Here is a 26,929-nt window from a genome sequence, read left to right as displayed (position 1 = left end):
ATGGAAATAACTCTGGACAAAAAATCTAAATAAGGAGAAAATGGAGTCATGAAGCTATCTGGAGGCAGAGCATTCCAGATAGTGAGAACAGGGAGTGCAGAGGCCCTGATGTGGGAGCAGGCATGGTGTGATCAAGGAGCAGCAAGGAGACCTGAATGGATTTCCATTAGGGTCTCACAAGAAGTGTGGTTTTCTGCCAGCTTGATATGAGGAGTTACACATGCACAGTGTGTGAAAGTACACTAGCATATGTTTGGCATAATCATTTGGTATTTTATGAGACCAAGTTGTTTCTGAAAATCCTCAGTGTAGCCATTTCAGTAGATTTCTCTTGCCAGGTGATATTCTGGCCTGGTCAGAGTCCTGAAAGTTTCTTTTCCTCTGTTCATCTAAAAAGAACTAGAGAGAAAACAGTATTAATTCTCCACAATTAAAAAGGAAAGATGGTGAAAATAACTATTTTAAGGGCATAAATTATGGGTGTTGTGGTTTGAATTGTGTCCCCCCCAAATTCATAATTCGAAGCCAAAAACCCCAATGTGACTATATTTGGAGATAGTCTTTAAAGAGGTAATTAAGGTTAAAAGAGGTCAAAAGGGTGGTGCCCTAATCCAATAAGAAGAGGAAGAAACACCAGAAGGGTGCACACAGAGGAAAACTATGTGAGGACCCAGTGAGAAGGCAGTTGTCTGCAAGCCAGGGAGAGGGGCTTCACCGGGAACCAGCTAGCTCCGCCAGCACTTTGATTTTGCACTTCCAGTTTCCAGACTGCGACAGATTTCTGTTGTATAAGCCACCCAGCCGGTGGTATTTTGTATGGCATCTTGAGCAGACTAATGCTATGGGCTTTGCAGACTGACTGCCTGGTTCAAGTCCCGGCCTCACCACATACTCGTTTGGTTAGCTTGGGCTGCAACTCTGTGTGCCTCAGTTCCTCATCCATAAAATTGGGATAAATAATTATAGTACCTACTTGATGGGGCAGTCTGAAAGTTATGTGAGTAAATGCATGGCAAGGGTTAAGCGGAATGCCTAACAAAGAGCAGCACTTAACCCACGCATTCACTTGACTCATGTTTACTGAGTGCCTTCTACCTAGACCCTACTGTTCTAGACCCTACTGTTATGCTACTGAACACAATAAAATCCCTGCGCATGCGGAGCCTATGTTTTAGTGAAGGTTGATACCCAGAAAACTGTATGTACACGCGCACACACACCCCACTCGTTTTCCAGGAAGGGAAAGTGAAAAATGGTCTATCTGAGGGAAGAGTGTGTCGGGCCAAGTGAATAGCAGGCACCAGGTGGGAACGTGCTGTGTGTGCTGGGAGCACAGCAGAGCCATCCAGGTGAGACTGATCAGAGATGAGGTTTGAGTAGCGGCCTGAGGCAACTTCATGTGGGACTTGCAAACCATACTGAGGGCTTGGCTTTTACTGAGTGGAGTGGAATGCTCTTCAAGGACTTCATGGGGGGGTATGCTGTGTGATTTATGTCTCAGAGGGATGACTCTGGCTTCTTTGTGGAGAAGGTGAGGGTGGAGGAGGTGAGGGTGGAAGCAGGAGGACAGGATAAGGCTATTAAAATAGTCCAGGGTGGGCTTCAGGTAATGGCTGCTTGAAGAGGTCAGGCAGTTCCTCCAGCAGGTAACAATGACAAACACTGACCGGATTATTAAAAACTATTGGAAGGTTCTGGAAGGTGACCAAAGGGGGACAGAAATACGAGCAGAGTTTGCTGTTGGAAAACTGCTACTGATTGGGAAGAACTGTGAACTCATGACTTTCTTGCTGGGGGTGCTCCAAACCCCCCTAGATCTGGCAGTCTGGAACGACATTCTTCCCAGCTCAAGATGGCCACAACAGAGTTCAGAGATGAGAGCAGATGGAAATTTAAGGAGCACATTCTGGAAGGAGGGCCACAGAAGGGCTGAGATCTAAGATGTGAGTATAAACTCTGGCTAAAACCCTGGATGAAGTATAGACACACACCCCCTCCCAAACACACACACACATGTGCACATGCGGGCACGGGAGACTAAGAGAATCCAGCAAAAACACTGATGAAACTAGGGGGATCGTGAACCCTTGAAAGACAGAGCTCCTGGCAAGATGTGCAGACTTGCTGCACCTTTGACAGAGTATATTCCCCAAGCTGTGTACACAGCTTGGGTGGCAAAAATCAAAAGCCTGATTGAATTTCTGTATCAATGGGCAGAATTCAGGGCTGGCAGAGTAACTGGAAATTTAGGCTGGGGAGCGTTGGAAACAAATGTAACCACAGAGAGGATGAGCCCCCCAATCTGACTATCAAATCCACCCAAATCTTCATCTGCCTGCTGAACTACACAGGCTCAGGGATACTCTCAGGGGGCAGGCTAATCAGCAACTGAGCAGAGACACCAGCTGCTGCTTGCTGAGGGGGAGATAGATTTCAGTCTGAGTCCAAGCAAGTTCACTTCTTAGTAGAATAACAACAACAAAATCCTTAGAAAAACAAAATAGATCTACTACAATAAATTATCCACAATTCTGCTTTTCAACCAAAAACTACTAGATGTGCAAAGAAACAGGAAAGTATGACTCATACTCAGGAAACTGATTCCAAGTGAGCCCTGATGCTGGATTTAAGTAGCTGTGTTCAGAGAATTAAAAGAAAGTGTGACCCAAGGGGGGAGAAAATGAGTTAATAGGAGCCGATCCTGATTGGGCTCAGATGTTGGATTTAAGTGGCTATCATAAATATGTTCAAAGAAATAGAAGAAAACAGCCTAAGAATTAAAGGGAAACACAGTATTAATATTAATTATACGACCTCCCTTATAATTGTTTTCGTTGGAAGCGTACACACTCATTGACAATTATATCGTTACACACGACCTGTTGCTGATAACACGCTCTCACACAGTTTCTGTGGGGTAGGAATTCAGGAACAGATTAACGGATGGACCTGGCTTAGGGTCTCACGGTTTCACAGTCCACTTGCTGGTGGGGCTGCAGTTGCTGAAGTTGGTTGAGGTTGGGGAACTTGCCCCCACAATGTCTCACTCACATGGGGGGTAGTTGGTGCTGCCTGTTGGCACAGGGCCTCAGTTTCTCACCATGTGAGCCTCTGTGGGGCTCCTTTCATGAAGGCCGTTGTGTTTGCACGATGTTCTTGTTTTTGTCTGTGCTCAGTCATGGTTGTGGACTTCGCATGGTCACAGACTTGGTCTGATATTGGTGTACTACTGTAAACGCTTTCATGTTTAATAGGGAAGAGTGTGGTCTGTGTGCCGGCGCCAGCTCCACCCCAGCTATAAGCTGCTATCTCTCTGTCACAGCTGATTGTTATTGTTGTTATTTTTTTCCTTTTTCACAAGTGTATTACCAATCTTACAAAGTTGTAGTAAAGCTGAAAAATGATGTAATGTGGCTCCTAACATAGAACTGGGAGTATAGCATGGATTCAATAAGTTGTGGCTAATAAATGATGAGGGTTGTGGTAATGATGATGTTGGTGGTGATGGTGTAATTAGGTCTTTCTTTCCTTGGAAAAAATAAATTGTCAGGAACTTCTGGAAATGTATGTGCTCCTATAACACCCCATATACTCTCCCATATCAACACAGGTCATCCTGTTGTCATCGTCCACTGGCTTGTCCCTATCTGCAGCTAGATTATAAACTCTCTAAAAACAAAAGTACAGTGTTTGCCTTTTTCAGTTTTGTGTTCTTAGCACATTGAACAGTTTCTGCCATATAGATGAGTAAATTATTCTTGAAGATCGAAGTGAAGCATAGATCTATAAAGAATGTTATTGAAGGTACCCATGGAAATATGGTACTGAACTAGATAGCTATGGTGTGGTTTCTGTCCATATTATGTTTGTCATCATTGTTTTTGTATGACTTGATCCAACTCATAGGTTTTTAAACTTAATTTGCTATTCTTTTCCTGTGTGAAAATGCAGTACTTCATTCAGTACATTGAAAATTACAGAAAGATACCATGAGAATCTGGAGATAAAATCAAGGCAGGCATCATTTCAGGCTAAAATTTCTGAAAGTTTATCACATATATGGGTGAGATTAACCATCTGCAGAAAAAAGCCAGTAGTGATAGCTTCTAAATACTGATAAAACGAACAGTCTCCTATATCTCCTCTCAAGGATTAAGATTTTGTTTTCCCCACTTCAAGGGACCTAGGCTGTGTCCTTAGGAAGTAATGACTACATATATAAATCTGTAACATTCTCAAGTGAATTATCTTTTGGTCTTCAGGAGTTAATTGGTCTTCATAAGTATAGAAAAATCTTCCAAAAGGCAAAACGGAAGAGATTCTGAGTTAGGATAGCCAAAATACTTTATGAAACCAACATAGATCATGACTACACAGGCCACTCAAACAGCTACCCAGCTTGATTAAAATTTTCTTTAAGAATATCTGGCTTTATTTGTTCTAGTTGTAATTCTAAAATTAGGAGACAGTGTCTCATCAAATGAGTGATATGGGTTATCTCAATGTAAAGTAATAAGTTTATAAAGTCAGTTTCTTGTAACTTTGCTTAGAATCAGTTGTGGAAAACCTATTCAGCTCTCAGGAAATCCAGGTTTCTGTGCCGGCAAAGCCATCCTCTGTGACTTTGCCAAAGCCCAGGGCTGCTCTAAGACTCTTTCAAAGCCTCCAGGGCCTCTCTTGACTCTCTTCTTTCAGCTTCTTGAGGCCCATATGCTACTTCTCCTGTTTCTTGTTATCGCAACTTACATGATCCTTACCAGGATTGGGTGCTGAATAAATGTTTAGAATTGGTTCCTTTTGGTGAGCATCTGCATAATTAATTTACTGTCATTTTAATTGAACAACACAGGAAGTTTCTGCCTATGATAGATTATTTTGTTGCGGTTTCTCTTAAAGTATTTTTATTGCACCTCAATAAATTAAATTGCTTCTTGGCCATTCTAAGTATTTTTTTCTTGGTGGTGGTGATGGTGGTGATTATGGTGCATTGAAATTGTGCTCACATTTAATTTGAAACACATGAAGCCAGAAAGCATGTTGGAAATAGAAAGTGAGAACAACAGAGAAATAATTAGTGTCGTCTGTTTTACTCTGTCGTATTTAACTTTTATCCTTTCACTTTCCATATGTATTTTCCTGAACTCTATTTTCCCTTTTTATATTTTTCTGGGTCTTTTTAGCAGACTTCAAGTGTGGAAATAATTTCATACAACAAAAAGATAGTGGCAACTGTCAGCCCAGTTCCTGGGTTGCTACTGTAATTATGGGTAAGGGTGACAAAAATGCAAACAGATCTTTGGGAACTCAGGATAATTTGTCATCATATTTTATTTATTTGATATATATAAAGTGCTTTCCGATTGTTCCTTTTAGGTAGGGCCATTTAGAACTTGAATTTATATTCTAGTTTTTAATGGTTACCCCCCCAACTTCTGATTTCCCCCATATCATTCAATTATTAAGAAGTTTAGTAAAACAAAGTTCATGAAGATTCCTCTTATCTATGGCAATTTTTTCCCTCATTCTACTTAAATTATGCTTATATTTAGCCAATCAGAATAAATGTGTCTTCTGTTTGTTTAGATATTCACTTTTATGTTGCTTGGTACTTTAAATTATTTATTTATTTTTGTTAGACGGGCATTATCTAAAAACTCAGACTAGTAACTTAGACCATCAACAATAAGAGAGGATCTGTTTAGTACTAAAAATACTGGAGAGAAAAGTGTTATCTTTTCAAAGTTAGATTAATTTTAAAACTATGAAATTTATATTAAGAATTAATAGCTATCTACCAATGAATAAAAGAATAATTTTACGTTGTTTTAAATATTTAAAATGATCTCTAGAAGCCAGAGAAAAAATACTTAGTTGAATTGTCTGTTACAATATTAACATTGGGTAAAGTAAAAGTTGAGGAAGAGTAAAAGATAGTGATTCTTTATCTCTTAGGTCACAAATCCCATTAAAAGGCTAATTCAAATGAACACTATCATACCTCTTCCTTAAAAAGAGGCATATATGCTCACATAGATGTAAAACTTTACAGATAGCTTTCGGTGATTCGTAAACTTCTTTAGCTCTTAGACCTCAGGATAAGAACCGCTGGTTGAAAGCATTATTAGTATTACAAAGCTCTTTGACTTCATCTTGCTTTAGACCAGCGCTTGTACTCATTCTTCTTTTTCTCGTCGCTTTTTGTTCCTTATTATGATATATATTTTCAAACATTTCTTTAACTAATCTTTATGAAGTTCTGAAACTTCCCTTGTGAGGGGAACTGCATTTCCGATATAGCTGCAGAGTATTAGACTGGTATCTTCAGGCAATACCAATAACAATTACTGAAAATGAATTCTTCCCTCTTTCTTGATCATTAAAATCAGAGTGGCGAATGTAAGGTTTAGGTGGGCATTTTATTTGTTTTTTCTCTATTGCAGTCACCTTAAATAATGGTCCCTAAAGAATAAAATTGATCTGGTTTTTATGAATTATACACATCATTTACAAAAATTAAACAAGTAAAGAGCAAGATCGGAGCAAGATCTGCTGGAGGTATGGTAGGAATTAGAGAAAGTGTATATTTAATGCAAACTCCTCTTGCAGGTTCCTTTTACTTGGCACCTGATTATAACTGAATTCAGTTGAGTAGAATAGACACACATCTATTTTGTGTTAATGTTGGAATGTAAGTAATGGAGTTTAGAATAAGAATAGCAGATGAAATTAAACTCAAGTTAATGGAAAGTACAATTTTAAGAGACAGGTGTGACTTAATTTTACTCTCTCAAAATCCCTTATTAGTAATTTAATTTTACTTACAATTACTGTTTATCTGGGACAAAAAGTCTTTATTTTTCCTGCCTCCAAAATAAACAAACTGTAAAGTCTTTTTTTATTCTTGAAAGCCTGGAAGTCTAGGCCCAAGTCAATGTGTGTATAGAAAGGAAATACTGGTCTTCTCAGTAAGAGATCAATGGCAGCGTTAGTTACTAAGATACTGCCATCCTTGAGGCACTGTGGGGCAGCGAAGCCTGCCGTGGTGTTCAGAAGATGGCAGCGAAAATAGGAAATGAGATCTCTGAGGTGGGAACAAGAGAAGAACAAAGAGATTGATTTCATAGCACTTACTGCTCTGAAATAGGTTCGTTTTTATTCTTTACAATTATAAAGCAATTTTTAAAGTTTTAGAATCTAAAATTTATTTTGTATTTTGCTAACAAAATCATATTTGGTTTATTAAATTGAATTTATTTTTCAGAAAATGTTTACAAATATTTAATTTATTCTTCAGTGCTTCTAATTTTAAATGGAGTTTGAAGTTGTGGAATTTCTAGTAATCTATCTCTTGGTTTTGGTTATTTTCTGAAAATAGAGACTTCTGATGTAGGAAATTAAAACACTGTAGTAAAGCAGACTTGAAACTATATTAGGTCTTTAAGGCATGGTCAGGATTATAATCTATCTACTGAATTTCACTTCAAATTTAGTAAGAAATATCATTGGTAATAAAATTTCTCCCTTGAGCTTTCAAGCTGATTCTAGGACATGGTGTCCACTGCTAACCACTGGGCTCCCAAACACTGAGAAATTCTTGCTTTCAACCTACTTACACTGTAGAACCCAGTGCTGGCTGTTGGACTTGCACGTTGTGTCTCAAGTTGCAGCTTACCTGTCCCTAGTCATGCTTTCATTCTAACAATGGAGGGCTTGCATCCAACTTCCAGAGCCCAAACTTCCTTTCTCCCAGCGGGCCCCATGTTTAGAAACTGAATGTTTGTATTGATCATTATTTCAAGTTCTTCTCTAGTAGCCTATATGGTATTCTGGGCCTAAATATTTGAGTATTTTCTGCCCCACATTCTTCCAACAAAGTCCCAAGTGCTGTGTTAGGACACTCAGTTACTTAATTCGGACTTTGTGCTTTGGGAGTTGCCTCCTATATTCTAGGCACTGTTTTAGGATGGTGTGTGTGTGTGTGCGGGTGTGTGTGTAATTAAATACTTACATGTATATATGTATACGTACATATTTAAATATATGCCTATGTGCATATATATGTGTACTCCTTAAAATACTGTAAAGGAGATATTTGCCCCCATTTAATAGATGAAGATATCAAGTCTTAGAGCAGATAAATAGATTGCTCATGGCCACAGAGGGAGAGGCAGTCTGAGAACCAGAATTCAGACCGAGTTCTTGCTCATTCATTTACCCATTCATTCATTGAGTATGTACTATGACAAGCATCATTCTAGGTTCTCAGGATACAGCAGTAAACAAAAATATGTCCTCTTGCATGTTACTTACTATGTCAGATGGTGATAAGTGCTATAAAACATTGATACAGGATCAGTGAGGAATGAGAGTTGAGTGAGGTTGCAGTTTTAAATAGGGTTGTCAGAGAAGTTTTCACTGAAATGGTGACATTTGATTAAAGACCTAAAGGAGGTGAGAGACAGAACCATGAAACTATCTGAGAGAAGATGGTATCAGACAGAGGAAAAAACAAGTGCAAAGACCTGAGTAAGCGCATCCCATGTGGCATCTCAAAAGAATTCTAACTGGGAATTGCTGAGCCCTCTGGAATCCACACTGAACATTCGTGGCCCACATGCCTTGTAAGTGATAAGACACTGTATCCCGTAGATGAATCATGAGTTGTTAACAAATTAGCTTTATCAGGTTCAGTTATTACCTTGCACATCGTAGGCATCCCAGAATTGTTTATTTTTTAACAAGTTTATTTTTTATATACCAAATCAATTTTCTAAACTTCTGTTTCTTTGTATGATATTTTTATTTTCCTTCAAATTAAACTATGAAAAGGGTTTGTTAGAGTAGTAGTACTGTGGTTAGATTTTCCTGTTTTTATATTTAATTTGATTTCTGTAAAAACTTAGTTAATGTGAAAATGCTTTTGAAATGGTTCCGTGTAATGGAACATTCAGTGTAATGTTAATATTGGCACAATAAGGATATGCATATCAATTTTTGTTAATTATATCATTCTTTCTAAGAGCATGGTTTACATGTTGAGATAACATTCATATGCAGCCATAAATTATGTTGGAGCTTATGCAAAAAGTTTCCTAGCACATAATGGAGTAATATAAATTGACTTATTTTAAAAAGCAACAGTATATATTCTGTTTCTTCCTTAAATAGATTATAGGGTTATGGATATACTTAAACATTCATAAAATTTAATATATCCTATATATAATTTTCATAGTTCAGCAAGACAGCTTTAACTTTTGACTGAAGTCTACTAAACAAGTATAAAAGATTGAAGCCTAAAGTCAACTGTTGGTAGAAGCCAAAGCCTTAAAATGTATAATTAAACTTGCATTGAATATAAGTAGATTTCCATTTTAGAAAACATGTTCAATTCAGCTCAACCAGCACTTACTGAGCATTCTGCTATGGGAGTTCTATTGATAAGGAAAAAAATCACTACTGCAGTAACACTGGTGGTACTAATAGAGTTTGAACCGCGGCGGTGATGGGGGGGGAGGGGGGTCCCAAATGAAAGACATTTTTACATTAGGTTTAATGGGTGACTGGGTATGTGCATTGAGGGTACAAGGAGCATTTAAGATAATGTAGACTTTTAACTTCGGTACTGAGTGACTGATGACACTATTAAACAGGATAGTAAATAGGAAAAGGGAAAGGTTTGGTGAGCTTGAGAACTTACAGTTCAGTTTTGGGCTTTTTGAATTGGAGACATCTGTAGGACATGTAAAAGTGAGTCCATAACATTTCGGTGTCCTTGTGAAGATTGTTATTAAGAGGGCACTGTTGACTTCTTCTTGAAATTCTGGACCATAGAACATTTTTAGGGTGTGTGATAATAACAGTAGTGACCTTTGCCCTAACCCCTGTAGCACAGTTAAACGTCAGAATTTAGCACATAATTGTATTTTATATCACATTCTAAATGTTTTAAATCACTTTTATCTCACTTTGTGATTGTAAACATTAGGGCTGAGATGAGGTTTTATGCTCTTCTAACAGGCTCCGAAGTACTGTTGAAGTCCCTGTAGTGGCCTCAGTGAAAACTACTACCCCAGAATCTTAGAATTTGTTTCTCTCAGTGTATCTGGTGATGCTACAGTAGTAAATGTATTGAGGAATTGCTTTCGTTCATCCCTTCATTGATTCCCTACTTACTGAATACCTGGTATATGCAAGGTATTATTGCCTTACAACTGGGCATGAAACAGTAGGGATACTTTGTTTCTAGAAATAGATAACTACAACAACATCTTATCATAAAAACTTTTAATTTTCTTTTCAGAGACTTATCAGTTGTTTTAAATGTAGAAATTACTCTTTTTACTTCATGAAATCTTAAAATCACTTCTGCTAAAGAGGGAGGTGTTGAGGGGAGTGAGGGAAGTGAAAGAATTAAGAAGATAAATGAGTTTGAAACTGTCTTAAAGATATTACCATGTATTGATCTCTGCCAGAGGGAATTCTTGTTAGACCTGATTCTGACAGTCAGTCTGCCTAGCACTTTTTTAACTGCTGTCTTTCCTGATTTCATTTGTTACTCACTGCAGTGGCATGTTGATCGAATGTGGGAATTAAGAACAAGGTCTGCCCACAGCCTTGGTTCACATGCCTTGCTACTTAGTGTTTGTGCGAACCTGGCTAAATTGCAGCCTCTCTAAGTTTTGGTTTCTTCCTCTGTAAGTGGGGATATGAGCACGATGTAACTAGCTTATAAGTTCGTTCCATTAAATGTCAACTGTTTGGCACAGTGCCTGGCCCATAGTATATGTGCAATAAATGTTAGCAATAATAGTGGTGAGATAATTGTGAATCCTAACAGTACTCTGTCTTCCTTAAAGTGCTAGATAATATTCAAGTAAAATACCAGACATTTAGTTTTGAAAATTTTTTATTTTAGATGTCAATATTATATATTCATTGATTGTTTCTATTTTATTTTTAGCTTTGAAACATTATTATTCATTTCTCTATCTCGAAATTTTCATAATCCAACATGTGTATGTATAACCTTTCTACCTTTCCTTGTATATTGATCTCTGCTGTAAAAAAAAAAAAAAAAGGATAGGGATATACTGATATCATATTTAATAGAATTAACTTCTCCCTTGCCTCTCTGGTGCCTTTGCTCCCTCATGCCCAAATAACCTATCTTGTAAGAAACTTCTGTGGGTGTACAAAAAATAAGAGTAAATAAAGACAGAGCATGTAATAAAGCAGAACAAGTACTTCCAGTAGAGGGAGATATTGGCAAAACAATCAAACTGCAGAATATGCAGGTGCAATGGGTATCAAATTTAAAAATGAAGCTTTCCCTGGGTAAAAAATTTAACTAATTAAGAATTTAAGTAATAAGTTGGGTAACACTGTGGTTTTTATTTTGCTAGTTGCCAAACCCAACCTCAGTGTGCAAGTCTCTGGGAATGCACTATGAGTACTACGGATACTATTACCGTTACCACGGAACTTTCCTCACATACTGTTTCAGAGATAGAAGTAAAGACAAGATCATTGACACCTCTCATCTCTCTGAATCTCTAAAAATCGCAAGTAATGGAGGTTATAGGCTGGATCATTTGAAAACAAAGTTACAAAAGCTATATTTTCATAATTCAAAGATTTTTTTCACAGAGTTCTAGACTATCTGAATAAACTGGTGTAGCCTTAAGTGACATAAACCAATGGACTGAATCAGAACACTATCCTTTTTATAAAAGGAAACATTGTTAAAAATTTAATATCTTTGCAGTTTAGATCTCCAAATTTCTGAAATTACTAGGAGGCCTATAATTAAAAGCAAATTAACAACATTAATTTGGCTTGGATTGGAATTTTTTCAAATATTTTTAGTAGGATAGTTAAATTGATTTGAAGCTTTACTTTTCCAACAGAAACATCACATTTCTTTCTGTTGGCAGCACTGTCCAATAACTGACTACTATAATAGCCCCTCTGCACTTTGAAATTTACTACTCTTATTCTATCACATGCTAAGAAATTGCCGCCCTGGAACTTGGGGATGTTGAGACTGCCCTTAAACCTGAGAGGCTCACTTAACAGTTGACTGAGTTTTCCCCTCTGTATCATGCCTAAATATTTTGATGTGGATTTTATTACTTTTTGGCTGCATTAGTAAATTCAGTTTGTAAAATGTCGAAAGAACTTTATATAATACACAAAATGTATCTTAAATAAACGCACTATAGTAATCTTGTAGTTTAAATTTCTATTTAATAGATTCAGAAATGGAAGTTATACATCTCTGCTGATTTTCTAGTTAATTAATTTGGTAAACATTACTACCATCAACTTAATAGATATTAGCTTTCAAAAGGTACTGTCTTAAACATGTAGTTTTTAGTTATTTAGCATTCTGCAAGCCTTCTTCAATTTTCTTTTAATTTTTGCCAGGGAGCATCATTGTTTTTCGTGTTTAAGTAGGTTTTCATAATTTCATAGGTAACTTTGGAGTTCTTTGAACTACTAATACGTATCAGAATGCCTTTCTTTAAACCTTCATAAATAAATTAATATGCATTAAAAATGGCTATAGGAAAATGAAACTGAACAAATAAAAAGCAAATCTGTACTGATGTGTATCCATTAGAGTAGTTAAGATTATGCTACAGTAATAAGCCTAAAAACTCAGTGACTAAAAACAATGAAAGTTACTATTCATGTATGCTACATGTTCATTGTAGTTTGACAGCAGTGATGCCTTTGTTGTCGTCACTTGGGGACTCAGGCTGAGGCAGGTTCTATCTTGACAATTGCAGTTCTGGGCAAAGAAAATGTAGTGACTCTTTTGATATTTTTAAAACTTCTGCCTGAAAATGGCATAGTTCACCTTGGCGAGATGTAACCACATCTGAGTTCAACAGGGTGAATGATCCTCACGCAGGGAGGGACACTGGATGTTGCAAACAGTGTGGCAGTTTACTCTTCTAAAGTGAGCATTCAGCAACTATCAGCAGTTTCTGTATGAAGCTTAGACAATGTCTGGTTTGAAACTGACTATGGGAAGAAAGTGAACTGTTTTCACCTAATCATAACCAGATTACTTTTAGAAGTTGTATTGACAGTGCGTTGAACACATATACACACACGCCCACACAATTCTACATGGTCCATATGATGCAGGAACTGTTTTACAATAACATTTATACCATTGAGAATATTGCTGTTGTTCTACATGCAGTGTGCACAGGGAGTAACGACATTTGATGGACTGACCTCCTTTAAATTCACAGTTGTACGTCAGCCAGGGCCATTCATAAATTTAATGAGTGCATTACAGTTTAGCACGGTTTTAAATTTCTTTCTTTCGTTCGTTCTTTCTTTTTTTTTTTTTGGCTTTTAAAAACACAACAAAAAGGCCAAATTTTAATTTGGAATCTAAGTGTATAATGGTATAGTGTATTAAAGAGAAAACTGGCTGCTACAAATAGCTAATAGTTTAAATAACAAATATAATGGAAGCATTAGTGACATTGCCAAAATTCACACCAAAATGAAAATATTATAGTTTGTTATAAGATCGGTGATTTTTGTTTTTTGTTTTTTAAATCTCCAACAAATTAGCTAGTGATTATTTATTTTGTTGCTAACAATTCTTTTGATCTTGATTTTTTAGATATTACTGATTTTCCGAAAATATTTTGTGAAACTTCCCAGAAGCTGGTGAGTGTGGAAGCCTTCGCTCTGGCTGCTAAATATTATTCTGTACAAAACTTGGGAATATGTACTCCTTTTGAACAGTTGCTTGTAGCCCTTCGTGGAAATCAAAAACAGAGAACTGGTAGGTGTGTTTGTGTGTGTGTATGTATGTTTTTTAGGCATTTAGAAGCAATATATTGTTCATATATGTATATATTTCCAACATTTTCTTAATTTATTGTTAGACCTTATATCATGAGCCCCGATAGACTGATTTGTTCGAAATGAGTAGGTTTTCTTATGCACCATATTAAACAGAAAACTTAGGTATACATCTCCATATTTTTTTCCTACATCATAGTCTAGTTATCAGTCTTTTCTTTTGTAGTTAATTGTTTTATATTTCAAGGAACATTTTTAAGAATGTTATATGAGTCTTTTCATTTTATTAATTCAAATTTGATTCATAGCAGCTAAACTAATAGAGATCCATCTTACAGACCACAGTAGGATCTCTATTATTTTCGTATTTAATTATAGAAAACATGAGCATCAACTGATGATTCTTATTAAGTTTTGTTTCTTTAGTAGCAGTACTTTAATTTTGTTTTATTTTTGTTCAGATGGAAATGTGAAGCCAGATGAGTTTATGAATTTGAAAAAATCTCATGAAGTTCAGGCAATGTCAGAGCTCATCAGCAGTGTTGCTGATTACTGTGGAATAAAGCAGGTAAGAGTATTTCCCTATATATTCATGTGTTTAAATTATTGCCATTTTGGGGGGTATCATTCAAATTTCCTTTTCTACTATCACCGTCTAGCCTTTAAAATGTCATTAAGTAATAGCTGATGTGAGATGTCACATCACATCTGATCCTTTAAAAATGCTCTCATTTCCCAATATACTGCAATAAAAACAAATTTATACTAAAAATAAGATATGACTGTTAATGTTTTGCCACAAATTTCACTCTCTCCAGAGTAGATAGAAGCTATGGTAATTCTCTTTTTCTTATGTTGTAACTCCAGTTTGAGGCAGCATTATGAAGATGGCATTCTGCAAAATTGTTTACCACTAGGTGTTCTCAAGGACCTGGGTTACCATGCTGTGGTCTGGGGCACCTGCCTCATTATTGTAACATAAAGAAACTTGGATTCTTTCATAGTGTCAGAATTATAATGCATTCCTGTTGTAAAAAATAGCCTTTATGAAGGGTAGTAATGTCTGAAAATAGATGTTAAAATAAAATCAGTGATTGCCTCCATTGGCCTATAAAAATAGTAAGTTATTTTTCTTATCCCTACAAGAACATCTATGGGGGTAATGGAGGATTTTTTCCCTTCTTCAGTTTTTATTAGGTGTTAGAATCTTTTCCATGTATTCTTTCAGACTTGTGGAGAGTTTGAGATTGATTAGAAAATGATCACAGCTTGGGCCAGGCATGCAGAACCACTTATGGCAACATAGATCTCTAGAGTAGGAACTAAAAGGCAAGAGCCGAGGTAATAGTTTTCAACCTTTTCTCCAGTGTATCATATCTAAGCAGTACCTATCAGGATCGGTAACGGGCTCACCATGACAGTAATACTCAACCGGAGTAAAAAGGGCAAGTACACAGTAAAATTTAACAAACTGCTGCTGTACTAACACATGGATGAATATTAGAAACATAAAAATGGTTGGGAAAAATAAGCAATTTACAGAAGACTACGTATTTTATGGTATCATATTTAAAAAGCTCTTAAGCAAAATAATGGTATATTCTTAATGCAAAAAATATATGCAAAAAAACCATTAAAGAAGCAAGGGAATCATAAACAGTAATTTGAGAATAGTTGTTACCTCTGGTAGGGGAAGCAGGGAGATGGGATATGGAAAGACAACATAGTTACATGAAATGGAAATACTAACATTCTAGTTCTTAGGATGGCTGGTGGGTTCATGGTTATAGCAGACGCTACTGGAGGCCTTATTCAGAAACTCTTGGGCCTCACCATTTCATGGTGTGCCGGGCTGCTTTCTACCTGGCAGTTTCTACATTTCTTTTCCTGTGGGTTTTCTCTGTCTGCTGAAGCATGGCACTGCCTGCATACAAGTTCTGGGGATTAATTCCTCCCTGTGAGCATCCTTGACTAATGACTAACACACGTTGATAAACAGATACATCAACTCCTAGACTTTCCAGGTGGGGTGACTATGAGGTATGTGTTCTACAGTAGCTCTCCAAGTTTCTCAGTGTGATTAAACCCAGGTTGTCCTAAAGTGGTATTTTGCTTAAGAACATACCATTTATTGGGCTTTCTTCCTTTCTCTTTTTTCTCTTCTCTATTTCCCTGTCAGTGTTTTCTTCACCTCCCAAACAAATCACTTATACTTAAATCTTTGAGGGGTATTTATTATTGTGCTTTATAACTTTACATTTCAACTACATTTATTCTTTTATTTATATGAAATATTACACAATAAATAACTTTAAATTAATAAAGTGGATTTATTTTATTTCTAAAGTGCAGAGAAAAAAATTTGAAATAGCATAATGTTTCATGTTAGACCTTCTCTAAGGGAACTTTTTTCATAGTGATGGAGATTGTTTCTAGTGAGTGAAAAAAACCTGTATTAAAGACTTACAGGGTCTTTCTCTTGAAATTACTTAATAGCAATATTTGATTCTCAAAATAGTTAAGTTTGAAATGTATGACGTGTATACTATTTTTACTTTTAAAAAGCAGATTTAATAAATGTAGTTTTCATGGGGATAGTTGGAAACCCAGATAGTAAAATCTTAACTTTACTAGTGACCAAAAAGAACTAGAGAAGAAAAAAAAACAATTGGTTTTTGCCTCAACCACATTGCTCCCTACATGCCAAAAACCTTTGCCTCTCTCATCCCCATTACCAAGGCTTCTTACTTCTTAATTTTTATTTCTAAAATATGTTCATTCATTCACACTTGGATGCATGCGTTCATTTATTAAATATTTCTTTGGCTCCTACCATGTATCAGGTGCCGTTATAGATGCTGAGGATACAGTAGTAAACAAAACAAAACATATCTTTGCCTTTATGTCATTTATACTCTAATGAGGAGAGATAGATAATAAAATCATTATAAGTATATTTTATTGTATATGTTGATATACTTTAAGGAGAAAAAAAATAAAAAGGAAGTAGCTAATTCAGGGATGGGGTATTAAAGCTTTTGATTAGGAAGAGAGGGGCAAGTAAGGCCTCATTGTAAAGATAGCATTTGAGTTAAGACCTCCTTCAAGAGGTAAGAGAGTTATCCATTAGAATATCCGGATAAAAAATTTTTTAGATGGAGGGAATAACACATTCAGTGGCCCTAAAGCGGGAATATACTTGGTGTATTCTTTCTTTCTTTCTTTCTTTCTTTCTTTATGGCTGCATCGGGTCTTCGTTGCTGCGTGTGGGCTTTCTCTAGTTGCGGCGAGAGGGGGCTACTCTTGGTTGTGGTGTGAGGGCTTCTCTTGTTGTGGAGCCCGGGCTCTAGGCACGTGGGCTTAGTTGCTCCGTGGCATGTGGGATCTACCCGGACCAGGGCTCGAACCCATGTCCCCTGCATTGACAGGTGGATTCCTAACCACTGCGCCACCAGGGAAGCCCCACTTGTTGTATTCTTGAAAGAGCCAAGAAGCCAGATTAACTCCAGTGGTGAGAGCAAGGACAGAGTAGTAGGAGCTGAGGTTGGGGTGGCAAAAGCAGGTCATGAAGTTGTAGAGTCTTAGAGGCCATTGTGATGATTTGGGCTTTTGTCCTGAATGAGATGGGAAGCCATTGGAGCCACTGGATCACTCTGACTGCCGTGTTGAGGAGTGTTATGAAGCAAATATTGGGTTGGCCAAAGTGCTTGTTCGGGTTTTTGTAACATGTTACGAAAAACCCGAACGAACTTTTTGGCCAAGCCAATATTTCCATTACCTTTGCACTCTTCGCCATAGTCTTTATAACATTCAAGCTGGTCCTTTTCAGAAATTAGCTCATATGTAAGCATGAGCTTCCAGAGTTGAGGCAAAAAGCTTAGTAACAAAGGAGGTTAGTAGCAGGAGATAAGTTTAGGGAAGTGATGAGAGATTTTACTTAGAGGCGTGGTATGATCAGTCTTTGTTTTGCTCTCTTGAAAATAGACTCAAGGAGGGAAGGTGAGAGCAGGGAGATCATTGAGGAGGCCGTTGCAATAACCTAGACTTAGAGTGCAATTGGTATGAAATACCCTTGGTAAGACTAGGGATTTTTTCATAATTCAGGTGGAGGGTATGAGAGAAAGAAAGGAGTCTTGTTCTCCACCTGGGTATGGAGATACTATTAACTGTGATGGAGAAGATTATGGGAGGGGTAGGTTTTACAGAGACTATCAAGAACTTAGTTTTGAACATGTTAAATTTGAGATGATTATAAGACATTCAAGTGGAAATGTTTAGGTACACTGTTGGATATGAGTATGAAGTTCATGGTAGAATTCCATACTGGAGTTATAAATTTGAAAGTCATTAGCTTATAATAGTAGTTAGATCTCCAGGTCAGTCAACAAAATATAACTCTCCTATCTGAAGTATAGTACCATACTAATACTAATATTAAGAAATGTAATCACTATGTGTAGCAATATTTCTGTGAGAAAGTCTTCTAAGCAGAATTAGGAAACAAGGAAGATACCTCCCACCAGGTATTACACTGGAGACTCCTCTATCTTCAAACCTATAAGATGATCCAGGAAGGAAAAGACCGTTGAGAATAAGGGGTAAGAGATCAGGATTGTGGAGGTTTTGCTACTCAGATAAGAGAGTTTGAAGGCAAAAATATGTATGATTTATGTAACCTTTAATTGCAGAGTTTGCCATTCTCTTGCTAACACTGTATATATTACTGAAAGGCCAATTTGGAGAGGGATAAAAATCAGTTTGGGTCAGTAAGATATAAGTGAGCTGATAGATTTTTCTGGGAAATTTTGCCTATTACTGAAAAGGGTTTCAGATATTATATTGTGAAGACATGATTCTTAGATTTTCCCCAGCCATCTTGCAACCAGAGGAATTACAAATACGTTGGCCCAAAGGCCATATGTGGTTGAGCCTCTGGTTAGTTCAACTACTCTACTGCCAGATTTCTTAAGTGAGGTGAGAGTTTTCTCAGTGATGGAAATTTGATATTCTGTTACTTGCAGCCAAAATTTTCCTCATTCACAAGTGGAATCGTTATATGCAGATCTGGGAACAAACTCAATTACCTCTTGGTAAGAAAACATCTGTATTGGGGGGAACAAATGTCCTGGTGCTTACAAGCAACCCATTGGTTGCTAGCATTAAGCTGCCATTGGCATCAGTGAATGTATTTTTGTAGAAGGAAGGGAATGGAGAGCTTTGCTTTCTCTAGAGATTCAGATATGGGGAAATTGATTAATAGAATTTCTACTCTATAGCCCTTGTATTCATGAGTATGGTATCTTCAGTTAGATTGTAGTTCCTTAGGATCAAGATATATAATGCTTCTGTATTTCCCATAATACCTAGCCTAGAGATTAACATTAAAAAGGGGGCATAGGGAATTATTTGTAAGCTAGACATCATTTATTGGAGTTTTACCTATGAATTGCAATTTTGCTTGAATTGAAATTTTTGAGGATTTCATTGATGATATGCATTATTTCAAATATACGAAATTTTCCTTGAGTGGCTCATATTTATGTCAGGATTTAATTGATTTTAGGAATTAAAGATTAGATATGAGATTAGATAATGATTTCCTATGATAATATTTCTGTAATCCATTTATTTCTTATGAAATGACATGACAATACAGTAAACAATCTTGGTTATTTTATATGTCTTTTATCATTTTTAGTTTTATTGAGGTATAATTTATATATTCACCAATTCTAGGTGTACACTTTGATGGATTTGGTAATTGTATGCAGTTGTTTAGCCACTGTAATAAAAAATATTTCTGTCACCATAAAAAGTTTCCTCATACCCTTTTGCAAGATATTTCCTCCTCCATTCTGAAGGAATTACTGCTCTGCTTGTAGTTTTGACTTTTCTAGAACATCGTATAAATGGAATCAAATAGTATGTAGATGTTTGTGTTCGTCCTTTAGCGCATAGTTTTTAGAGTCATCAATATTTTTATGTGCATTGACTCTTTATTCCTCATTTTTGGGTGTAGTATGCTGCAGTATAGATACACCACAATTTGTTTTTCTATTCATTGGTTGATGGATATTTGAGTTGTTACCAGTTTTTTTGGCCGCTATGAATTTATTCACATACAAGACTTTGTGGACATGTTTGCATTTCTCTTGGGTAAATAGCCCAGAGTGGGATTTGTAGGTTGTATAGTATAAGTGTATGCTTTAACTCTATGGTAAACTGCTGATGTTTTCCAAAGTGACTGTACCATTTTACATTTGTGTGTATCTCATTATGATTTTAGTTTGCAATTCCCAAAAGAGTGGTGATATTGGGCATCTTTTTATAGTGGTCATTTGTATATCTTCTTCTGTGAAGTGTGTGTTCAAATGTTCTGCCCATTTTTTAATTGGTGGCTTGTCTTATTATTGAGTTGTTAGAGTTCTTTATATATTCTGGATACAAACCCTTAGTCAGATATATGTTTTGCAAATATTTCTTACCCTTTTTAACTATGTATTTTGAATAGCAAAGGTTTTAGTTTTAATGAAGTCCATTTTTCAATTATTTCTTTGTAGTTTATGCTTTTTATGTCCTACATAAGAAATCTTTTTCCCTCCCAATGTCACAAAGATATGCAGGAATTAAAGATATGCCTGCTTGGCATATGACATGCAAAAATCTTTTTTTCCCATACAGACATCCAGTTATACCCACACCATTTGTTGAAAAGACTATCTTTTCCTTTGAATTACTTTAGTTGTTTTGTCAAAAACCATTTGACTATATAACTGTGGGTCTATTTCTGGACCCTGTTTATTCCATGGAATTATATATCTATTTTTATACCAGCACTACACTATTTTGATTACTGTAGTTTTTTTCTTATATTTTTGCGGTACGCGGGCCTCTCACTGTTGTGGCCTCTCCCGTTGTGGAGCACAGGCTCCGGACGTGCAGGCTCAGCGGCCATGGCTCACAGGCCCAGCCGCTCCGCGGCACGTGGGATCTTTCCCGGACCAGGGCATGAACCCGTGTCCCCTGCATCGGCAGGCGGACTCTCAACCACTGCGCCACCAGGGAAGCCCTGATTACTGTAGTTTTATATTGATTCCTGAATCAGTATAAATCCTCAAATTTTTTCTTTTCAAAATCGTTTTGGTTATTCTAGGTACTTTGCCTTCTCATATAAACTGTAATAGCTGCTTATGAATTTCTTTTAAAAACCCTGCTTGGATTTTGATTAGGATTGCATTGAATCTATATGTCAGTGTGGCAGAATTGCCATCTTAATATTGAGTCTAACTATTTCATGAACATGGTATATCTTTATTTAGTTCTTTTAAATTTTTCCTATGCAATGTTTTATAGTTTTCAGTGTATAGGTCTTGCATAAGCTTTGTTAAATTTATTCCTAGATTTCTATTTGTATGCTATTTTAATTCAATTGGTTTTAAATTATTTTCTAATTGTTTTTTACTACTGTGATGCATATGTTCTGATGGTTCATTATTCATTTCTAATGAACTTGTATCTTGACACATTGCTAACTTGACTTACTAGTTCTTTTAACTTTTGTATGCATTCCTTAGGATTTTCTACAGATACAGTCATGTCATCTATGAAGAAAGACAATTTTACTTTCAATATTTATGTCTTTTACATCTTTTCCTTGACTTATTATTATACTGCTTAGAACTTCTCTTAAAATGTTGAATAAAAATAATGAGAGTTGTTGGTTTTTAATAGTAATCTAAAATTAAAAAAAGCATAACAGATTGTATAAATTATACATTCCTTTACTTGCTTTTTAAAAAGAATATCACGAATGCTTTCTATTACCATCTGACTAAAATCCTTTTAATTCATTCTGGTTTTCTTTAGATAATTGACCTGGGTTCTGGAAAAGGCTACCTAAGCTCCTTTTTGTCCTTGAAGTATGGCTTAAAAGTTTATGGAATTGATTCCTCAAATACCAATACTCATGGAGCTGAGGAGAGAAACAGGAAACTGAAGAAACATTGGAAAGTCTATCGTAGGCGGTCAAAATTAGATGTCAATGGACTGGCATTACAAATGACAAAAGAAAGGAAAGTGCAAGATGAAATTAAATTTAAAGCCGATACTGAGGGAGTATGTAACAGCAGTACTGCAAATCAAGAAAAGATGTCGACCTCGGACTTTCTGGAAGATTTTTCAGGCTCTGTAATTTCTAACATCAGAAAACAAATGGAAAACCTACATGTTTACTCACATCGAGAAGAAAATTTGTGTTTTGAAAATACCTTTTCTCTTAGGGACCTTTTGCCTATTAATGCCATAGAACCTACTTCTTCATCCCATATACCCAAGAGAAAAATGTCTGAAGCAAATAAAGAGAGAAGAAAAATGACATCAAAGTCAAATGAATCCAATATATATTCACCTTTAACATCTTTTATCACTGCTGAGTCAGAACTACATGATATTATTAAAGATCTGGAGGTAATTTTATTTTTTTAATTCCTTAATTTCATTTATATATAAAGGCTCTAAGACATAGAATTAAGTTTTAATGGTAGCTTACTTAACCTGCGTATCTTATTTGAGTACATTAATATAAAGGACCAAGAAAATAAAATTATATTCAGGCTTTCATGATTTCCACAGCTGTCAAAATCTGACAATCTGACAATTATGATTTTCCAGAAGGGAGTACCCTCCACTCATTTGTAAGCCTAAATTAAACAGAAGTACTAATACAAAAGCTAGTCAGCTAAGTTCTCGTTATACAATTTATGAGTTGTTAAAATTCCAATCCAAGAAAGCTCTTACATTTTATTTAAATTTGAGGTAAAGATGTACCTAGGGCAATATTATGTTTAATGTTAGCCTTGGTAACCAAATTTGCAATTTTCTTGAGCAAGACCAACTTCTGTGTATTCTTAAAAAATTTGAACTTTTTCTAAAGTACAAGTATGTCAAGTTATGCAGAGATAATATATCTTAAAGGCAATATTGTATGTGAAAACAATATTGTAGAGGAGTTTTTAGAAATCATTTGGCCTGACTCATTGTTTTAAAAAAACAGGGTAGGCTTTGAAGTTATAATAGTCTACTCTTGTTAAATTTTTTGAAAATTCTTCCCTAAAGAATGAATAAACAAAACATACCAGAATTCTTTATAAATTTAAATCCTTGTTTGATAGCTAACCAGTGTTTTGTTACTTTGTCATTTTAGAATGGGGAATTTTTCTTTTTCCCTGATATTTCAGGATTTCACTAATTATGGGAAACCGGTTACTCCTCATTAATTGTTTTTCCTATATATGAAATCAGTAATTAAGTTATAGCTTAACCTTCTGTTAGGGTTAAACAGCCCCAATTACTTTAACCTGACTTAAAAATGTATATATTTTTAGAGCTTATTATCATATATTTATGTTTTTAAAAGTCTTCTGGAAAATATATGATCAAAACAATACGCAGACTTTTATAAGAATTTGACTTATAAAAGATATGCTGGAAGATTATTTCTTGGGTCCTTAGTTAAGTAGCAATTTAATAACCAGAATTAACCAATACCTCCCATCTCCTCCCCTCTCCACCCTACAACACACACATACAATACTTAAATATTTTACTGTTAGGATAATATGCTGATTGTGTATTTTTGTTTGCCACCTGCTGGTATTTTTAACTAACCTTGTGTGATGAATACACTGAAAAATGAGGTTAAATATTTTGGTGTTATCTTTAGGGAGAACTAGCCTAAAAGAGAGAGATTTATGTCTTTGTTATCTACCCTTAATTAGCAATAAGCCCTTTCTCTCTGAATTCCTTTTTTATTTATAACATTATAATGTCTAAATAAAACCTACCCAAACTATGTAATCATTGAGAAAAGCAAAATAGTTGCACAACACTCCAGAAATTGTGCTTTGAAGAGAATGTTGGTTGAAGCGACAGAATGTTCTATCAGGTTGAAGCAACTTACAGGTACAGTTATTTTCTTTAGAAAGGTAACACTTCAGCTCTGTCTGTGTCTACATTATATGGGCTAAAATCACATTTTTGGTAAAATAACAAGTGAAAAAATTGTATTTGTTCTGAAGATAGTTATAAAAATATACTTGATTACAACTTAATGTCTATTATTTTGAATTTATAACATGATGATGATGATGTAAGAATAGAAGACGTTTACTGAATTTTACTGGATGCCAGAGATTGTACAAAGTCATTTACCAGTATTAACTTATTAAAGTCTTGCAATAACCCATTGAGGTGAGATACTATTATTAGCCTCATTTTACAGAAGAGGAAACTAAGGAACTGAAGAGTTAAAACAAACAAACGGTATATTGATCAAGATTCTGTGAGTCCATGCCTATGCACCCATTCTGTATGTGTATACATCTAAATTACGCTTTGGGTAATTAGGAGAACATTTCATAGAATTTTTACATAAAATTCGTGTTATAAAATTTAGAACAAAAGCTTTATATTGAATTTAATCTTGTCATATTTGATGCAGTGAATGAACTAAGTAAACTTTTGGTGTTGGAGTAAAAATGCCTACTTAGCAACACTTAATTGTTTTTTTATGACAATGTTTTATAAGTTTCGATGGGTATGGGTGAAGAAGTGAATTTTAAAAATTGACTAGTAAGGTATTAATGTGTCTCAAATCATAAGTTTGTCCTAGTAATGCAGGCTACGTTGTATTGATCCAGCGTTAATTTGAGTAGTCATTAAGCAAATATTAGTTGTAAAAGAAACCAGAGAAAATTCAAATGAGTAAGTAACCAAAAACACTAGAAAATCAACTCAAAGTTATGTCAGTTTTGGAAAAAGATCGGTCGTTTTGCCTTTAAAGGCAATAGTTATTTGTTATGAAAATAAAAGACATACAATACTTTCTAGGTAAAATTTCATCATTTTAAAAAGCTCTACATCTTCTAATAAACACTTAAATGTTTTTTAACCCTCCTTTTAATTTCCAAAATTTATTTTTTCTTCTCATTTTTTAAGGATTGTTTGATGGTAGGTCTGCATACTTGTGGTGATCTTGCTCCAAATACTCTGCGAATATTTACTTCCAAGTCTGAAATCAAGGGAGTTTGCAGTGTGGGTTGTTGCTACCACCTCTTATCTGAAGAGTTTGAAAACCCACATAAAGGTACAAGTTCTTCATATCCCATAATTTTATTTATTTGAGCATAATGGCTGCTTTGTATCTCTCCTTTTTTTGTTGTTGACATTATTGTCACTTTGAATTAACATTTGAGATAATATCTGATATTCTTGCAATATTAGAAATGTTACATCAAATGAAATTTGATGAACTATCACTTGCGTTGTATTTCATTATAGATTTTTTAGTCATAGTATGGTCTTAATGAATGCCAAAAACTGCAAATATGTGAAATTTTTGTGTGGTGTATTTTTAGAGAACTTCGGTTTAAAAATATTTGTAAGATATACATTTACTAAGGTAGTAACGCTAAGTTATTTTGTCATAAATATAGAATGGACAAGGTTTGTTTTCATTTCCAAAGCCTCAATTTTGTAAGGAATATTGATATTTGTCCCCTCAAAAAGTTTCTTACTGTAGTTTGAAGGGTCAAAATACTATGATTTTAAAAAGCTAGAAAACTGTGCAATTGTATGAAAACTGTGCTCCCTGGGCTGAGAAGGTGGCTGAGGAGCAAAGTACAGAGTACGTTGACAGGACTGAAAGCACCTACAACCCTTCATCCAGAGCAGCTCCTGAAATTCCTCTCTTTGATCCATTTTATATGTTATATCTCTTATTAGACACATGGCTTCAAAACCACAGGTTCAGGTTAGATGGTTATCTATTAATATTAGCAGTTCTCTTTTCTGTTAGTTTAGTGAAGTGTTTATCAACATCCAGTGTCCCTTGCTAAGAATTTTTAGGTCAGGAAGTTGTGTGAATATAGATGGTATTGCTTGCTCTTTTTCTCAATTTTAAAACCCAGATGACTGTAAAAATTTCATTATTTGTCATTTAGTCATTTCCAACAGGTAAAAATGATGAAAATTGCCTGCCTGAAAATTGCCTGGGTGAAACAGGTCATCCTTAAAACTGGCAAAGGTTTTTGGGGAAAAGAGTTTAATTGAATTTGAATTTTTTATGTCAGGGTTCTAAAAAGTATCTTTTAGGAAAAGTACACAGAAGTAAAATTGTCCATATATAGAGATACACAGAGTGAGAGAAAGAAAGCAAATTGGCAAAAAGTTAACAATAGTTTAATTTAAATGAAGAATATATGTTTGTCATGCCATTATTTCCAACTTCTCTCTGAGTAAAAAAATTTTCAAGATAAAAATTGGGGGGAAAAGTGAACCTAAAAAATTATTTATTCTAAAGTATATACCCAAATATTTACATTAGTTTTTAGCCCTTTTTGTGCATCTTTCCTAAAAGAAATGAAAAAAAAATACTTTAATACAATCACAGTTTTACAGCTTTTAAAATATTAAATGCAAAGTGTTTTCCTGGATCAGCAAGCATAAAATTTTGGGTAGGGAAGTTTTTGTTCTTAGTTCAAGAGCTTCCTGTTCTATAGGTACAATGAAATGGGTTTTTTTAATAATTGGCTTAGTTCAGGGTAGGTGTAGCCACTTGGTGTGTCTTTCAATTCAAAGATACTGTCTTACAGTGTAAGATCTTTAATTTCAGGTGCCCGCTTCCTTCTTTCACTTTATCATCATGCCCCCCCAAATGCCTTCCCCTTCCAAAGGGCCTCCCTCTCCTCTTTAGGTGATACATCTTAAGTCTGCCATCTCTGGTTGGGCTGGACCCTTGCAGCCATTGCTCAGTATCGTCAGGTCTCAGACCTAATCTCTGTACTTTACACCATGAGTGGGGATCCTCTCTTTTGGCAGCACGCTCTGTTCTCTGTCACGCACATTTTTCTACATCTGACTCTCCTTCTGGAGTGATCTCCAGAGCTGGTTCTGCTGGCTTGAGATGTTTATTTCTTCACTTACATTTAAATCAAAATGCGTAGTGTGCATGTGGCTTATGAGTAATTTTATCTATTCTCTGTCTGGTTTTTGTTGAGTATGTAAAGAAATTCAGATTTAAGTGGCTGTCGTTATT

General features: G+C 35.5%; 1 protein-coding gene across 13 annotated transcripts in view; it reads left to right on the top strand.

Moving 5' to 3' along the window:
- Window positions 1-26,929, top strand: part of METTL25 (methyltransferase like 25) — a 379,431-nt gene that overhangs the window by 258,313 nt on the left and 94,189 nt on the right. For 10 of the 13 annotated variants that reach the window (XR_013830493.1, XM_079936895.1, XM_079936894.1 and 7 more), the window contains 4 exons: window positions 13,652-13,816; window positions 14,298-14,404; window positions 21,703-22,302; window positions 24,832-24,979. Coding sequence is in view for 12 of the 13 variants with exons in the window: in XM_079936895.1 (XP_079793021.1) it covers window positions 13,652-13,816; window positions 14,298-14,404; window positions 21,703-22,302; window positions 24,832-24,979 (1,020 nt within the window). In the remaining variant the exon portion in view is untranslated. Of the gene's footprint in view, window positions 1-1,321; window positions 1,944-13,651; window positions 13,817-14,297; window positions 14,405-21,702; window positions 22,303-24,831; window positions 24,980-26,929 lie in introns of those variants that run through there. The other 3 variants (XM_079936891.1, XM_079936899.1, XM_079936893.1) reach the window with 3 other exon arrangements.

The sequence above is a fragment of the Stenella coeruleoalba genome (assembly GCF_951394435.1).
Source record: "Stenella coeruleoalba genome assembly, chromosome: 11".
Classification (NCBI taxonomy): domain Eukaryota; kingdom Metazoa; phylum Chordata; class Mammalia; order Artiodactyla; family Delphinidae; genus Stenella; species Stenella coeruleoalba.
The sequence above is the reverse complement of the archived record's forward strand: the minus strand, read 5'-3'. Positions and strand labels throughout refer to the sequence as shown.